This window comes from Nymphaea colorata, chromosome 6, assembly GCF_008831285.2.
Source record: "Nymphaea colorata isolate Beijing-Zhang1983 chromosome 6, ASM883128v2, whole genome shotgun sequence".
NCBI lineage: Eukaryota > Viridiplantae > Streptophyta > Magnoliopsida > Nymphaeales > Nymphaeaceae > Nymphaea > Nymphaea colorata.
The window spans coordinates 3,657,184-3,676,386 of record NC_045143.1 but is presented as its reverse complement, the minus strand read 5'-3'; the positions used below and the strand labels follow the sequence as shown (position 1 = coordinate 3,676,386).

Sequence of the window (19,203 nt, the reverse complement as noted above, 5' to 3'; positions counted from 1 at the left end):
CATTTATCGGCTGATACGAACATGATAAGTACCATAAGTTGAAGTTTGGGATAATAAATACCATATGGTTGTGTTTGATACATTTGAATGTGAGGGGGCACATGTTAAACACCGTAGATTTAAAGTTGGATGAAGGAAGGTCTGAATCTAAAATCCGAAGATCTCACGATCCGAAATTTGATTAACACTGCCGATCTCAAATCCGCAGTGAACAAACACAACCTATTCATCCGTATCGAATGTCGTAGTTTGACTTTTTGAATTTGTATGAATTTAATTTTTTTTAAAGCATTTCAACAGCCATTTAAATAGTGTTTTATGAATCTGTTTTAAAAATTGAAGTAAGTTTATAAAATATTAGTTGGAGCAAATTTATAAAAACCTGGTTTGAATCTTTGAAACATATACATAAATAGAAGACTGATGCGATGTTCCTGTCATCAGATGCCCTCAAAATGTTTTCAAGCTTTGCAAATTCAGGTTATCGATATCTTTTTCTTAGATCTTGGCACATGAAAGTGGTCATATTTTCACACTTGTTGTTAATTAATATAAGAAAAAGGTAAAGAGGAAATTACGATAACATTGTTCTAAAAGGAACAGAAAATGTTATCGGGGTGTCTCTCTCCGCATGGCCAATTGAAAATTTGTTAACTATATGCTTACCGTCCCATTGAAAATTTTTTTTAGCTCGGACTGAAATACCCCTTAGGTGTAAACTGTGGGGAACATGGTTTCCGAAATTGTTCTCACGTCATTAGCATAATGTCAAGCGCAATATATATATATATATATATATATATATATATATATATATATATATATATATATATATATATATATATATATATATATATATATATATATATATATATATTATATATATATATATATATATATATATGATCAAAGATATGTGGGAATTTGAAACCGGCCCCATCGTAAACCATGGATTTAGAATGAAGAGTGAATCTCTATCCATGGAGGTCCGAGATCAGCGTCAGATCTTAGATTGAAGGATATATCAAACACGGACTAAGTTCAACCAATTTTGTCTAGACATTGGCTTTAGAAAGAAAAGATGTTCCGGAAAAGAATATGCACACACCATGTCTCTTTTTATGCATAAATTTGCTTAAAGCAAGCTTTATGTTGACGACACATTAGGAAGCAATTGGCCAATAATTGTGTTTAATACAATGCATCCCATGGAGCTTAACTCAGCAACCTTTTAGACGATGGTGTTTTAGAAAGCAATTTGGCAAATCATTGCATTTAATACATTGCATCCTAAAGATCTTGACATGGATTCCTTTTCTCTGGCGACCATTTGTCGCGCAATTTGGCTGATGTTTGCATTATATGCATTGCATTCCCCCATGAACTTGTGAGACCAACCCTTTTTAAATGAGTCATTATCCCGCAATTTGGCTAATAATGGGATCATCGATTCCCAACATCCTTTTTAGGAAGTGGGTCGTGTGTTTCTCTATCATTGTGGCATCATATTCAAAAACTTCATGTGACAATTTTATGAGTTTTAGTTCTCGATGAACTAGAGAATTATATGACCCACTGTCTCGAAAAAGGTCGAAGTCTTTCCCCCTAGCACAATAATGAAATATTAGCTTTATGTATCAAGAATTTTCCTTTAATTGATGCCCAAAAAAATAGCTAGCCAACACTAGGTAGGTCCGAATCAACCCCCGGGTGGGTCCGAGTCCACCACCAGGCCGGTTGGCTCGCCGGTTGACAATAAAGACCTTTCGCCTTTATCATGTGCTTACATGTGGTAGGTCAATCGTGAGATGTCCTGTAAAGCATTAGCAGCATGACATCGTAACCACATGCAGGCTGCTTAGTAATAAACTAATTTATTAAAGATTGTGGTAGATTTATAGAACACTCGAACACAATGTTTGTTTCACGAACCTGCTATAATCTTTGAAGCAACTGTAACAAATTGTTTTCATTGCCAAACATCCTCCAAGAGGTGCTTGGAATGTTGATCAAGAAGTCAAGTCTTGACATTATGTTTCCTACTGAGAATTCATATGGCAAGTCTAAGAGTGTGTTCGATAGGAAGAACATTATGATTCATTAGCCAAGGATTTTACATTTATTGTGGGTCAGAATTTTTTCCAGACCTCACCCGATCCGTAGATTCATAATCCCAACCTTACGGCCCCACGTACACGCGCACACGTCTGAACGCGATCCTCCTGCACACAGGATTCGGGCCCACCCAAATGACCCGAACCACTTGGACTGGAGATATGTGGGGTCAAACGATCAGGCCATGCCCACGTGAAGGCCTGATCAGGCCATGTTCAGATCCAAATTGGCTCCAGTTTTTTGGGTCCCGCAATCCAATTCATCAAGTGGACGGAGAAACACCGACAATGGACCACGTTCGGGTCGGGCCTCTCTCTCTCTCTCTCTCTCTCTCTCTTTATATATATATATATATATATATATATATATATATATGAGTAGTGATCTAACGACAGTTGAAGCATATGAATGGTAAAAAAATGTAAACTAATACTAGATGATAAAAATATCTATCACATTTTTTTTCTTAAATGTTTATTACGATTGATTGGACAGTCCTACTTAAATACTTAGATGATTGAATGATTCTGAAAAGCCAAAGTAAATGTGATTGTATTCAAAGCTCTTACCGAAAGGCAAAAAAATGATGATCGTCTAGATTATGACATGCCATGGTAAAGGAGATGTAAAATCTGAACTACTTAGGATTGGAAGCAAACTACATAATGTGAATGTCAAAACATATCAAGGAACACATTTCGCTAATGACAAATTATCCACCAATTTGGACTAATAATTGCATCGCATCTCAAGGAACATTAATGTTTTAGAGCCATTATCTCCAATAAAGCTATACTTGCATTATTCATATTGCATGTGCAAACTTTTGCTTTTCATGTTTTGACATGCATGTTTATATATCGTTGACGCCATATAAGCCTAGAAAAATGAAAAATAATCTAAAGATAATTAAATTGCTAGCTATTGCATCTTTGGTCATACAACAAAGCTATGCTGGCACTATTAACGCCGCACTTTGCCTTATTTGCTTTACTAGTTTCTTATCATCAACTTAGATGAATGATTTATAACTATGGCAAGGCGAACTAATAGATCCATCGTCAATGGAGTTTTTGAAATTGAAAACGATGGGTGCCCGAGAAGAAGGGGAAAAAAAAGGACTAACAGCTGGTTTTTAATTCGTTGCGTGTTTTTATACGGCTGCCGTGTGAAAATTAAGCCATTGCCCACAAGCGCTGTGATTATATTAAAAGCGGATTCCTATTCTTATCCAGGATTTTTGTGCCTCAACTTTGACTAATAGCAGTGGCTTAAATTAGTAGGTTCATCATTTGTTAGACTTTAATGGTGTTTTCATAATAAGAAAAAAAATGAAGGCCCCCCATGGCATGATTTTTTCATTAAAAAAGCTTGAATCAAAACATGTTTTATATCAAAATAGTTTTATAAATTTAATAAGATGTTTATCGTGTATTTAAAATAAATCAATGGGTCTGCTTTTTATTCCTGAACATATGTACATATATATATATATATATAAGAGAGGTGCTGGATTCATCAGAAACTTATCATGGTCATACATGGTTGAGGGAAGAAAAGAAGTTGTTACCAACTAATATTAGGTGATTGAAATGTTCTATCTTTGTTAGGAAGAAATAAAGAAAAAATGGTCATACAATTTTCACATTTGTAGTATTAATTCATATTTTTTTGTCTTTTTTCTCTCTACCATCAATATGAAAAACTTAATGCCAATATTATTCCTTCCGGATTTAACATGGTTAGGCATCTCTCTCTCTCTCTCTCTCTCTCTCACACACACACACACACAGCTACCAGCAGCATACTTTGAACACACTTCGAAATTAAGTTCACAAAGACTTGATCAAGAAAAATCAAGTCATGTAGTTACTCAAATAGTATTAGAAGGGACCCCCAATTCAGGAGAGACTATCAGATCTCTCTAGATGAAGAAAAATGGTAGCTAAGATCCAAAAATTTTAGATGTAAATGATTTAGACGACTGGATTCTTGTTTCAATTGAATAGTCTTTGAATCTCAATATCTTTGACTTGTTTTCATCCGATTTGACCACGCAGGTGTGATCTGAATCGCTTGTCGATCTCACATGAATCGACATCTTGTCTATCTTTCCTTCTAGAAAATGAATCTTTTCTAGTCATCATTTTTGGCGTTTTTTTCGTTACCATCAATTTTTAAATGTTACAGATTCATCAATACTACTTGTCAATATTTCAGTATATCTTAAATATCAAATTGGAGTAGAACAACTGATAGTGCAATGGCTTCTATATTGCAATGGCTCCTATATGCAAGTTGAAGCACGTGAAAGTCTCGTCACTTGGTACCAACACATCTCTGAACCTGAAGGCAAGGAAAAGATGAGAGACTTCATCTCTCGCTACCTCGCCGGGTGGTGCGATAACCTGGAATGAGGTATGAAGAAGGTTGAGGTAGATCAAATATTGCATGCTTATCTTTGGTTTTAAGTTTTATATCTATAAAGAGTAGAATAGGGCACCTCATTTTCTGAAGCAAAACCATGACAGAATGCCTTTTCTGAACAAACAACCTCTAAAACTACTATCTATATGAATTTCTGTTATCTCGTATATAGGAAAACTTTGGATATAGTCAAGTATCCCAAAAAAAGGAAGAATAAAAGCTTCACTTATCTTTCCTGGTTGATAGAGTCAAGTAAACAATTTTCCGGACCTTTAATCTCTTTGTGTACACGTGTTTTGGACTCTAGGGACAAGGAGAAAGAAAAAATAGCTTCGGCTCTCGTTCGAATGGTCTAACACCCCTTCTGATCTCTCAAAATTAAAAGCAATATGCCCTAATTACTTCCCGTGCGGATATAGTCCATATTACACAATTAAATAGTTCAAGCAGGCTATGATGCTGGTTTTGAATTTTTTTTTTGCAGCTAGACTCAACGTGGTGCACAATTCAGAAAAGGGAAAGAAAATTAATGTCATTTGAAAATAATGTTCCTGTCGTGTCTGCTGTGTTGGTTGCAAGTGGATGGGAAAGTTGGCGTTCAAGCCGCATTTTTTTGCCTAGGACAGATTATATGGAGCAATTTGGTCAATATTGGGATTATGTACATCGCGCTTTAGGGAACATGTTCAATACCACGTACCATTAATTTGCACTAAAGTTATGTATACATTATTAATACACGATCTGCCTTCTGCACACCATGTTTTCTTGCTCATGCAAATCTAAATCAAACATGACTAATGTGATCGTGATTTCTGAGCGTGAAAGTTGTGCGTATGTCGTATGAGAAATTCGTAGATGCAAGCTGCTTTGATGCATAAGCTCAGTTCATGATCCTTTTCAGATCAGTAGTTGTGAGAAAAGAAGAAGAAGAAAAAAAAAAAGAAATTAATACTAAATGCGGAAAATAATTGATTACCTTTTTCTCAATTGTTTTGCTCTTAACCATGGATTTGGAAAAAATCAAAGGGAGATTGTTCTTCATCTATCTATCTCTCCCTCTATATATATATATATATATATATAGGGAGGGAGGGAGGGAGGGGGGGGGGGGGGGGGGGAAGAGAGGATAATGTTTGGTAGTAGAAACACTTTGTGAGTAACTTATGAATTTACTCAAAAATCTGTGGTAGGTCTATCGGATACTAAAACTATTGTATCATGAATCTGCTTCAATCTTTAGAATATATTTACGAAACACTCTAGAAATGTACATACTCCCAAACTACTTTATAGAAAACAAGAAGTGATACCCTTGCTTGTTGGGACTCATTCATGCTTGTTGGGACTCATTCATGCAATTGAGTCAACCACCCCATCTTGAAGATGAAATTAAATGGTGTACGTTGATGCTAGCCATATGTTGTGAGCCCCATGCGATATGGGTACCAGTTCCCTGGGGAACGGGACCATAAATTTTATGCAAAGCTACTTGGTAATTGACATGGCCGTTCTGGTTTTTACCGACTTTCTATTTTCCCCATTTTCACTCATTCATTCTAGTTTTGTATTTTTTTTTTTAGATTATGAAAGAAGAAAAAAAAAAAAAAAAAAGACCTCGATATATGTCGGATTGGGATTCAGAGAGCTGATCTTAACTGGTCCGACCTTATAATATATTCCCACGTATAAGGTTAGTTAAGCCAAGATTTGGAATCTGAAAAACCAAAAAACAACCGGACTGCTTAAGAAAATGACTATCTGATTGGGAAGTATGAGAAGCATAAGTTCGAATTGGGGAGACAGTGCCATCTTCTGAGTATGACATTCAAACACTTTCGGAGAAAAGGCAAACACGAGTTCTAGTGGCACTCAAAAGTTTGCAGCAAGAAAATATTTAATCAAACAATTGTTGTTTTGGTCTAAGAATTGAAGGGAGGTAGCATAATTAGTTTGATTTTTGTAGGTGGTAAGCATGCCATGAATCTCGGGGGCATGGGTAGAGAGGTTAGCTTTCCAAGCAATAAACTGTAGGCTCACTTTTTCTTCTATTTCTTTCAGTTGGTTTCATGCACAAAAAAGGTGAGGGAAAATCATCGATTTTTTTTGCCATCAAAATCTTTTGGGATTCTAACCTTTTGTCAACACTCCAAGACTGAACAAACATTAGTTGCTTTAAATCAGGAGCTCTTCATGTCTGCGATTTAAAAGCAACAGTTCTATTTTTTTGCTTTCCTAAACTTTGTTGAGAAATGAACACATTTTAAACCAAAGTTTTTTCCCAAGTTTGGTAACAGCTGGCTGAAATAAAGCGCCGCTGCTTTTGGTGCCTATGGTCAGGATTCCGGGCTAGGGCTGCACAAGTACTTCAATTAATTTTAGAGATTGAGAACTTCAGAGATTCTAATGAGTAAGGCATAGTTGGTAGACAAGTGGTTAGTATGGTTTGGTTTTAATGGAATCACTAGCAAATTATTTCATAAATATGCAGCCGTAAGGAGGCCTGTAACATAGTGTGTCATGAATCTATTCCAATTTTCGGATTTTTATGAAACAAATTGTTACTTTTGTCATCATCAAACTGTCCATGCAAGCTTCAACTTAGATGAAGTTTCAAGTACAAGCTACCGTGGCAAAATCTTATGCCTTAAATGCAAGAGATTCCAAAACAAATCCAATCTGCACATAGCCCATATCCATTTAAATAAATATTAGGAGACAAAATGCAAAAATGCATCTAAACTTAAAAAAAAAAAGGAAAAAAAACTCTTGTAAGGACAAAACTAGAATAATAAAAAAATTGTTGTGCTTCTGTTGCTGCAATTGAACAAAATCAATTGGCAAATCCCTCAAGACTCTGTTGTTGCATACAGGGGCTAAGGGAGGGGGGCTCACCTAGGCCACGACCCGACTCCAGTCAATTTAAAAAATTAAAATTGTTTAGTTGTGAGATGTATTGTTTGGATTCGGATTCAGTATGGCCCTACCCGAACCCAGAAGTTGAACTGTTCGGCCCGCACCTGAAAAACATCTTGGCTCCGCCTTGGTTGCATAATTGCATTCCTCCTATATCCACCACCAATAGCTAATGAGCCAAGAACACCAAGTGAACCACCAAATGTTGTTGGCCCAAGGAGACGCCAAAAAGAGAAGCTGCCTTAGGAAGATGGGATGAGGAAAGAGGTGGGTGAGAGATGGTAGGTTTTTCGAGAAGAGACTAGAAAAAAAAAACCGAGTAATTGGTGAAAAAGTGGTATCAGAATTCTGTAACCAAAAGACAAAGGAAACACTGGTTGGCTAGGTAGAAACCAAGACACTAGACGTAGTAGAAGGTACTAATGTGACCAACAAGCAAAGGGCCACGGAAAGAGAGATAGAGAGAGAGAGAGGGATTGACTGGTAGGCACCCTTTGCCTTGTGAAGTGGTCCAAATTGTCCTGAGATCAAGGTTCAATATCACTCCCCAAGTTCAAAGAACCAATCACTTTCTTTGTTATATCTCCATACTGTTGTGGTTGCTATTTTGGGTGGAGCTTATCTACTTCATGATGAAGCCACAAGGACATAAAATTTCACTCATTGTACTATCCTCTAGCCAAACAGGTCCATCAGGCCTTAGTGCATATCAAATGAAAGAGCCAAAACTGTCAATTATCATTGCCAACTTATGTTGATCATTCTGCTAATCAATAGCAATTTTGAATTCATCAAGATTTGACCCTAATCTCACCCGGCTTGCGCTGACGTGTGGCATGATGTCATTCGATTAGTTTCACATTAGTTGTGTAATCAACAGTAATTTATGACTTATTCACCTACTGTTTGACAGTATTATGCAAAGATCTAGTAGGTGATAATGGCTAAGTTTAGATAAACTCCAGACATCATGTTATATAGCAATATTTGAATTTAGGGTTTCCTTTGGAGACATCTTACATAGCTTCCATAGTTTAGCAATTATGAACATTAATTTGATCAACCTGTTTCTGAAAGAACTTCTCTGAACTTGGGTCAACATCTTTGATTTCTTAAGTCCGCGCCACACCTTCCAAAATTGGTAGAATATTGTGCCATACAAAATTGACCATGAAAACTTCATGCTACACAACAACAACTATAATACCAATCAAACTGAATGGGATTAGTCATGACTCTTTTACAACATGAAGCTCAAGTTTCAAATAAAAAACACGAATATGTTTTGATTGTTTCGTTTAAAAAGATTTTCAAAATATTATTACCAGGTCCCATAATATAAAGTATGTATTTGATCATAATTCACTAGGTAAATCACTAGGGCTGAATGATTATTCCCATAAAATTGACCATAGAGAAGACAGATAGTTGGACACTTGGATGTCACTTGTCAGGTCTGGTATGGTGCTGATAGTGAAAAAAAAAAACCAAAAGAAAACGGGGAGCTTTTGTGAAATTAAAAATTCACCAAGAGGGACCAAATGGAATTTGGGAAAACTCCAAGATCAAGGTCCAAGTGTCAGATTCACCCGTTGTTCTTTTGGAAGGGAAGGAGGAATTGAAGGGCAATGAATGCTCGTTTGAGGTTGACCCATGCGCGGCTGTCTCGTTTCAAGAGATCCAAATAGAGCACACATCTCCATGCGCAGTAGAAAAGCAAAATGGGAGCCATGATGCATTTCAAATTTACAATTTCTTTGTTGTTCTCCTCTCAAGATTCACCCTCATTCGCAACATTTTTTAATAAATACTGACATTATATTTATATTATCTCATATAACAAGATCTTTATACATATACTCAAAAAGAAAAACTCCATGAAACACAGGAAAAGATCCCATGCAAAATTGACTTATGTACACTGAGCACAAGATCTTCATCTTGGTATCACCTTTTTCTTGTAGACAACAGAGATGAAACCCTAACCATGCACCCATTTGTGGTGCAAATGCAGAAGAGAGCGAGATGGGGGTCCGTGTTACTTGGACTTTTTCTTCTTGAACGTTTCCCTCTCTTCTTGGTTTCTACTGAGTACTTGATCTTTTGGAAACTATGAAGCGAGTGGTCTCAGTAGTCGCAGGCGTCCTCCACTGCTCGGCTATGTCATGGGCAATCTTCGTCGCATCGGCGCAGGCCCCCAGGATCCCCCGCCGAGTGAACCCCACCGTGTACAGCCCGTTCTCTCCCTTCCACCCGTTGGGGAATGGCAATCTGGGCATTCCATCCTCTGAGAAATGAACAGTCGATTCTGTACCCTGCGCCATGAATTGAAGAACCAGGTTCCAAATTAGTGCAACGCTTCAAAAATAGTACGTATGTACCAGTACGCGCTTTATTAGACGCAGTACCATGGCACTGCGCACCGTCTTCACAAGTATTTAAACAGCTCGACTAATAAAAACAACAATTCTACTCTGGTATTGCAGTACAGACGCGTATATACGTTTGCAAATCATAAATATCTTTCTTGTTCGCTCGAAAAACCGAGCAACAGAACCCACTTGTCAACTGTAAGAAAGCTTGGATCTTGGTTTTGAAAACCAGGTTTCCTGTCTCCATTTCATGAAAATTACAGAGAAAAAGACAGGACAAACAAGAAACAAAACCCAACTTGTTCTTTTCCCCCAAGAAGCACACATACCAACCATCTCTTTTCAAGAGTGATTGGGATCTTACAAGGGATAAAAGGGGATGTGGGGGGAGTACCGAGCTGTATTGTTGTTACTATTATTAATTTATTATCATCTTTCTGTTGAAGAATGTTGAAGATGAAGAAGAAAATAAGAATCATGCTGGTTGGTGTGAGACAAGGTAGAAGGGCAGCTCACCTTAAGCCAGGAGGGTACGTTGCTCTTGTACCCAGTCGCCAGGATGATGGCATCGAACTCTACCTCCTGCCCATCCACGAACTTAGCCCCACAGCACGTGACCTCCTTCACCCCTCTCATTACCTGTAGCCATCAGAATGCACAAATCAGACACCCCGTTTCGTCAGTGTGTCACGTGACACCCGCCTCGGCAACAACAAGCTCATAGCAATTCAAGAAGGGCAGAACCAGAGAGACGGAAAATCTAGAGAAGCTCACCTTGATCTTCCCGTCTCTGATCTTAGAGAGTGCACCAACGTCCAGAACGGGTGTTTTTCCGGCGACGTTCTTCAGCTCGAGAGGGCCGACCTTTGGACGGGGGATGCCGTGCTTCTTCGTGTCCCCAAAGGCAACGAGCGCGCACGTCAACAGGAACTTGTCCACCAGCTTCAGCGGGAAGCATTTCAGAAGACCCATTGCTACTCCAAACGTCGAGAACCCCAGAATCTCTCTCGGCAGAACATGCACCTGGCAGAAACAGAGCAGAAAGACATTAGATTGAAGTTGAACAGACAGAGCGCTGTGAACTGCACATGAAATTCAAATGGCGTTGTTGGCATGGATCCAGAGTTAGGAGGACGACCCAGTAAGTTGAGTGAGTGAAAATGGTAAGAGAGGTTGACACTTACAGAGTTTCTGACCACCATGTAAGGCTTGGCACCCTGGTTGCAGAGGTCCAAGCTGACCTCCATGCCGGAATTACCGCAGCCGACAACGAGCACCCTCTGGCCGCGGAAGTCCTCGCCGGACTTGTACGCGCAGGTGTGGAGAACGCGGCCCTTGAACTTGTCGAGGCCGGGGATGTCGGGAAGAACCGGCTGGGCATTCTCGCCGGAAGCGACGACGACCCACTTGCAAATATACTCGGTGGTCCTCCCGGAGTCGGCGGCGAGGTCGAGGGTGCGGACCCGCCAGAGGCCGCACAGGGGATCGAACTGCGTCGAAAGGACGGACTGGTTGAAGCGCGGCCGAATGCCGAACTTGGCTGCGTAGGAGTGGAGGTAGGAGAGGAACTGGTGCTTGGAGGGGTACTCGGGGAAGTGGGGAGGGAAGGGGAGGAAGGGGAGCTGGCAGAACTGCTTGGGCAGGTGCAGCTTCAGCCGGTCGTAGGTGCGGTAGTGCCACAGCGAGGCGATGCGGTCGGCGCGGTCGAGCACGACGCACGGCACGCCGAGCCGGCCGAGCCAGGCGGCCGTCGCCAGCCCCGACGGCCCCGCCCCGACTATCACGGGGCCGTTCACCCACACGCACCTCGCCTCCGTCTCCGACGACGCCAACCGATCCATACTCCCTCACTGAGTCACAGTTCTTGCTTCTCTGAACTTAGAAAGAGATCGACGGCGACTGCTGAGAGTGTGTGTGCAAGGGAAAGCAGAGTGATGAGGAGGGAAGAGCGGAGAAGAGGGCCGTTAAATAGAGGGGAGGAGGGGAGGTGGCGACGGGCGTCCATGTGTGGGGCGACTCAAAAAGAAGACGTGAAAGCGAAGGAAATGATAGGTTTCTCGATCGAGCCTTGATCTGCTGCAGTGGGACGAGCGAAGGAAGGGTGGAAGTGACCAAAATGGGGCTGCCTTCGTTCAGTAAATGCGAAAGGGACCCTCCTGGGGTCATCGGCTCTTTCATTGATTGAGCGGGGCCCACACCCAGGTGGGGTCCGACGTGTGTGGATCGGGTAAGTTGTCTCTACGAGAGGGACGGACTCGCTTCCCCAGATAATTTTATATGGATAATTTTCTTTCCATCTAAATTTTTCTGATCTCTCTAAGTGCACTTATATATATATGATATATATAAGTATTTTGAAAACTTCATCCACATGTATGTTAGAACAATGGAGGCATAAATCAAATGTAATGTAATGACAATGTAAAGTTTTGCACGTCTAAATAAAGATGCATTACAACATTCTAGATCTTGTTTTTAAGATGTTATATGTGCTAAAATAAAGTTGTGAGTTTGGAATTCAAAGTGGGTTTCAGAGCCCAAATATAGGCAAATCTAGGAAGGTTTTGTCTGATGTTAGAGTCGGGTCAAGTATCGATTCGTGAAATCGTGGTTAGATTGCCCTAGGTCCAAAACTGATCTTACAAGATCCGGGTGCAGGATTCATGCAAGATCCTCCCTAGAATTGGGGTCTTTCATTGAACGCCGACAACCTGATCTATGATCTAAGAGTTTATCATTGACAACAACGCAGCCCATCCCGGGATTTGAGTTTCTCTTTCCCCTTGGAAGAAGAAATCCCAAAGTGGAGGAAAATCGCTCAACATACAACGATGTAGAAAGAAATGTGATACAAAAAGAAGGGAATTTTTAAATCCTTTCAGAAGAGATGGAGGAGGGGAGACGGACAACCACAATCCCTGTCATGCAACCCTTTACCAACCTGCGCTCATGGAAATCAAACTCAGATTGCCCGAATCACAATATCTATTTATCTTTAGGTAAGGATAAAAAACAGACCTTTTAAAAAGTATTTGAAACAAGATGAGAACCTTCTAATGCGTTTATAAACACCAATTTAATATAAATCATTCTTTAGTTCAAGTCATTTTTGTAAAAAAGATTGATCTTTATACTAGCAAAATTTTGATGTTATGAGAGTGTTCATTTTTTACTATTAAAAAGTATTATTTACGTAAGAAAACAACTAACTTAACTTAATATATGTTTCTCATCAAGTCACTCTTAGTGTCATATTTACATGGTCAAATTTTAAAAAAAAAAAAGCATTTTAATAATTAATTTCAGTAAGCCCGGATTTTGTCTTCTGTTCAAGTGCTTTGGTTTTTACCAACTTATATATATATATATATATATATATTAAATCAGCATGTGAATGGTTATTTTTTACTGTGTTATTAAAAACCATAGGAAAACGTTATATATATATATATAATGATTTTTATTTCTTTGTATAATTTTAGGGATGAGGAAATAAACCCTTTGTCTCCAAGAGGGTGGCAAGGAAAAATAAATAAATAAATAGGGAAAAGTAAGATTGCCCAATCCCGCCAACTGGGTACTTGTTCCCCAAAGCTATATAAGAAGAGAATGAGAAGAGTAAAATGAAGAAAGGTAGGAAAGGGGAGTTGTCTTCGTCTCACACTCACAGGATCTATGAAAGCAACCACACAGAATAGAATTGTAGGGCACCTTCGTCGACATACCGTGGGCTACAGGGAAAAGGGATATGCATTTGCCTATGCCCTTCCTTTCCACACTTCCTTTTTGCCACAGTTTTCTTGGAAACCTTCTTCTTCCTTAGCTCTCACTTGTTTGTCTCTTCCTCTCTCTCTTTTGGTAACCCTTGCATGAAAGGCTAGTTGGTAGTTTTTTTTCTCATTTTTCTACAATAAAATTTTAAATAGCCGATATGGCGACCGACTTAGCCAAATCAGTAATCGACTAATTCTCCGAATCGTCGGCCCTACCGATTCGGTTGTTCCAGAGCCGATTTTGACAGCATTATTATCAAATCCGATACCCATCAATGGGACATAGTTGTGGCCTACAAATTCCTTCATAAAGGAAGATTTGGAACATGATTGAAGGCATAGTAATTGGAAGCTTCTAAAATTTCTCCAAAGAGATCCACCTTGGATATGTTTTTCTTGCCTAGGAGAGAAGCACTTTTTCGAATGACCGGAATATGACCCACCGCCCAACAAAAGACCGGAATATGACCCACCGCCCAACAAAAGACCGATGCCCCCACTCAACCCTTCATCCCCTAGAGCATACGCCTGCTTTTGTGCCTTGATAGACCCAGCACCCGATAGAAGGCCGAAGTCCCCACTCAACCCTTCATCTCCCATGGTACACAACTTGCTTCTATGTCTCGAGATACTGCCCCTGCCATGCTTCAACTTGCACATCGGTGCTCTCTCATTTGTAGCACAGAGAGTGATTCTCGATAATTTGAAACATAAACTAGTCGCTTGCCCGCCCTTACTCAATCCAGTTGTACCAAGGGAAAAGCACTTTTTCCTCTTTTGCAAAGGTGATGAAAAAGGAATCGAGAACTTAGTTTATGCTTTTGCATTCTTCCTAAAGAATGCATTTGTATAGGCGCAAATCTTATCTTGTTTCAGTTTGATGTTACCTCCTACTTGCTGCTTGTACTTCCTCAAATTGAATTGCTTCGCTTCTCAATCATTAAAGTACTTTGCTAATAGATACTCTCGCATAGTTTCCTGCTTGGCCATTTAAAGGTTTAGTGAAGAATTATTAGTTCAATATTCACTCATTGAAACGATTGCTTACTTTATAGTTGTGTATAAAAGGGGTATAATATCATCCAAGGTTGAAAGTGAGTTAGATTCAGACAAGTGCAACCTTAAGGAAGCTTTGATTACTACTTCCGATTTAGATAAACGGATTTCATATAGTATGCTTTTACTAATGTGGCGAAAGATCCATATTGAAATCCATAGTTCATCAAACCAAGTATCGTAAGTCAAGATCCACATTTGAAATCCTAGTTTTACTTTTTTGCATTGAGAAAAATCTGATCTAATATAAAAAAAATGGGTCAAAGGGTCTGATCTTAAATTAACGGATCTCAAATCATGAACATCTTAGATCAAAGTATATCAAGGGCTACATCAAAAGCTTCCTAACATAGGAAGCTTTACAATACTTGTGGATTACATAAGGATTAAAGAGCTTCTGAAGAGAAACTTATTGCATGTTTATAAGTTGAGCTCAGCTCACCACTTACATGATTCGCTGGGCTACTCAGCCTGTGGAGTTAGAGGTTATGATGTTATGATCAGATCTAATTAGGTACCAGAAAAATGGATTGATTTTGGGATTTCATCTGTTCTATATCTATTATAGCTATGTTATAGAAATGATAGAATAATCAACACAAAAAAATGAACAACCCACAACTACTGGTGGAGCCGTTTAAAAATACTTATATCTGGTTGGACACTTATATGTATATAAGGATAAATGTTTAAAGATGTCCATTTAAAAATAAAGAAATTTTATGAAACTGTCAGTTACCATGTGGCTCCGCCACTGCCCAGAACCACACCTCTCGTACTTGTTGCTCGAAATAACTTTGTCCGAACACATTCCATGAGGACAAGGACGAAGACAATTCAAACTCGAAAACTCAACGCTAATTATTCAAAAAAGTGTGATTGGTATGCCAAGCATGCCAGCTCTCTCTCTCTCTCTATATATATCTCTTTCTCTCTTCTTTTCTTTTTTTTTAAAGACATGAATAACTAATATGAGGCTGGTAACTCATTAAGGATTGAATAAAAGGACAAACACAAAAGGATGTGGAGTTAGAGTTGTCATTGGGAACAAGAGAGCATGGCGCCATGCGCAGATGATCCTGGGCTGAGTGCAGAGTACACGTTTGGGTCGGACCCACTCCTCACTGTGGAGATTGTGTGGGTGTGCTTTTGGTGGGAGCCCACCAAAGCAAAGAATCTCACTAGAGACGATGGGATATGTTTGATCCTTTCATATGCTAATGTTTCTCGGATGCGACCAGACGCGGACTAGGCCGGGTGAGCCCATCGACCAATATGGTGGGCTTGTCTTCCGCGGTTTGGTTAAGAACCCGACTAAGCCGCCCTAATTATGTTCACCAAACATTCCTTGTCCCATACTTCTTCGTCACATGGAGAGAGCATCCCCCATTGTACACTTTTATGAGCCGTAAAAGCCATGCCGCTGGCCGGTCGGCCCTAGGTCCGACCCCGTGGACCCTAGAACACGACCGCAGGCGCGGCCCGTAAAGGTATGGATCAGGCACTTGTGGAGTCCAATGAGCTTCAATCCAACATCTCAGTGTTTTTGGTCCATGTATACACGTTTTGATGTTTCTGGGAACCACAATGTGAGTAGGATTCAGACCACTTAGTTGTATAATTTGGGTCTTACCACTACTAAAGTTCCAAAAACAAATTAAAATCCTTTTCTTGTGTGGAAAAAGATCAATAACTAGCTGGGGTTTGGTAGACCCTTATGAGAGTACAATAATTAATCAATTACGTCATGCCTCCATCCATGTTTGAAAACATTCTTGTGGTTTGTCCTTTTGGCTAGTCTTTCAAAAGCATAAAATGCACCAAAGTGCATGTGATGAGGTTATGCTTGCTTCGCAATTATTTTCTGTGTAAATCAAGAGCTATTTGCCTTTTCTCACATGCATGACAAGTGACTTGTCTCTAAGAGTTTGGCGTAGTTGGTTGGGCCAGCGGTTCCTAAGAAGCCCCAATCACTAGTTCGATTTTTATAGGTGTCAGCTTCGCAACTGACTTAAGTTGTGTTAGACTCTGGAGCTAAAGCGCTAGTCTCGGGGCCTTACATTATCGGACTATGTGGTTTTTCGAACACGGTTTGCCATGAAACACACTAGAACATTATAACATTTTTGTTCTACCTTTTTTATTTGCATGGCGGTCCCACACACTACACAAGTGTGCCACTTTCAGCATCCTAAAAAGACTAATCAAACTGTCTTAAAGGTCTCAAGTTTAGCATAATCACAAATAACGTCTCAGAGTTTTAAACGATAAGGTTTTTCTCGAGTATAATATGGTGAGCTTGAAAAAAGTAAGAAAATACAGTAAATTTTTAAAAAACTAAAAATGAGGTGAGAAACCAATAACACAAACATCAAAAGATAAGAAAATTTGCAACAAATAAAAAATAAAAAATGAAAAAAAAAAACGTTTGACATTAAAAAAACTGAAAAAATGAAAAAACTAAAAAAACACGAAAAAATGCATTTTTAAAAGTTTTAAATGGCTAGTTAATTTATCAGATTTTTTTGCTTTTTTTTTCACAAAAAAAAACGTGTTTTCCGTTACCATCGTTTATCCCTTATTATAAACAGAAAAGGTCTTTTCCATCATGGAATTTGAAGATCTAGATACAATCTATACGCGCCAGGCTACATAACAACAGACAGTAAACTTACGGCTAGATCCAGAATTTAAAACTATCAATTAATCCAGTTGATTTCTCTCTCTCTCTCTCTCTCTCTCTTTCTATATATATATACATATGTGTGTGAAAGTCCTTATATATATATATAGAAAGTCCTGAGTGGACCACGGGAAACTGGTAAGTCTAGATGCCTCTCCATGCCCGTAGCCCCAGGCCTTCCAGGTGTGAGAGAGTAGGCAATGATAAGAGAAAAATTATATTCAATTCCAACTTGGTCCTCTCCAAAATCCTGCTTCATAAGTCACAGGTGCCTAGATCTTAGGGCCCTATTTATTTGGTAAACAATTGACATTTCTGAAAGATCTCATCAAATCTGTGATATCCGCAAATCCAATTTCCAACTTTATAGGCCTAAATTTTGTCCAGGTCTTTGGATTCAATTTGATATGTTGGTTTATCATATCATTCCCGTACTCACCCGCTGTTTGTATGAAAGTCTTGAAGTGGAAAGTGTTTGGTTAAAAAATGAATTATTGGAATACATCTTTAGTTCTAATTTTAAGAAACATGATATGATCATATGTTTGTTTCCAATCGAAACCAATTCCCAAGATGCACAACATTTTATTAGCTAGTTTATCATATGTTTGATCTTATATATATATATATATATAAAGTTGATTTTTAGTTTTAAGGAAATTTAAAGCTTGCTTTTTACTGTGCTCGAAATTTAAACAATGTACTAGCTTTTGTGGTTTTTCCAATAAAAGCCAAACTCTTTATGGAAACTCTCAAATGAGGGTTAAAGCCTTTAAGGGGACAGTAGGATGATATCTGTATTTATCTGAGTTTTGTAACAACTTGGTGAAAATAAATTTTAAATTTTGAAATAGTTTATTTGTTTGAGTCACACAACGTGACTAACCTCTCAGTTTTTAACTCTTTTTTACAAAATCAGGTATTTATCAAATTTGGGTTTTTTCAAATCTAATTTTAATAACACCTAAACATCCTAATTCTTAAAATAGAAAATATTAACAGTAAATTTTTCAATAATATTCTCTACCGCTATTGGTAGATACATGTTTTGCTTTTCAAGTTAACATAAACTCTCTTTAGATTTATCATTTTTATCAAAATTGGGTTTGAGGAAAGCCCGCATTTGATGACACCTGAACATCTCCAAAAACAAAACTTAAATGCCTCCTAATTCTTAAAATAAAAAATATTAACTGCAATTTTTCCATTAATACTCTCCATCGCTTGATACGTTTTTTGCTTTTTTAAGTTAAAATTAACTTCACTTCAGATCTTAATAGAAAAAAACTTTGGCTCTTCTCTAAAATTTTGCAACATGATTTTCTTTAGATCGTCGTGATCAGTGATCACCAGGATGTCGGCAAATTCCGATGTAAACCCAAGCGTGGTGATCTGGGGATTCGATGCCAAGTTCGAGACCCTTCACCTCAATCCCAGGAGAAGAAGAATCGTCTGAATTCCGGCAGCACGGAAGAACGGAAAAATCAGCAATAACTGTGGAAGGATTCCGGTGGGAAATGGCAGAGATGATTAGTTTCACGGGAAAAGAGAGATTCAGCCGTTGGAAAGCGAGATACGATTACGAGTTTATGAGAAATAAATAAAAGAAAAGTTTTCTTTGGAAAACGCAAAAGAAAAAAAGGGGACGTAATATTCTGATTCAGATTCGACGCGGTCCGTCCAATTTGCAGCTGAGAATTAAATGCCATCGAAGAGACAGCCGGTACGAACATAAGGTTCGGGTCCTCACCCACAACCCGATCCAGAAAATTAGGAAATTTTTTAGCTTTTACATATCGTAAGTTTATATTTTAATTTATTTTGCTTCCAGAGTTTTTTAGTTTAAATTTGTTGAAAATTA

At 38.7% G+C, this 19,203-nt stretch overlaps 1 protein-coding gene across 1 annotated transcript; it reads right to left on the bottom strand.

Annotated features, from left to right (window-relative positions):
• Positions 1 to 9,246: 9,246 nt before the first annotated feature.
• LOC116255596 (probable indole-3-pyruvate monooxygenase YUCCA4) lies at positions 9,247 to 12,154 on the bottom strand. The gene is made up of 4 exons (XM_031631468.2): positions 11,015 to 12,154; positions 10,605 to 10,853; positions 10,347 to 10,469; positions 9,247 to 9,773 (listed from the first exon to the last, which is right to left on the bottom strand). The coding sequence occupies exons 1-4, from the start codon at positions 11,669 to 11,671 to the stop codon at positions 9,543 to 9,545; spliced, it is 1,260 nt and encodes a 419-aa protein (XP_031487328.1). The 5' UTR covers positions 11,672 to 12,154; the 3' UTR covers positions 9,247 to 9,542.
• Between the last annotated feature and the right edge of the window lie 7,049 nt (positions 12,155 to 19,203).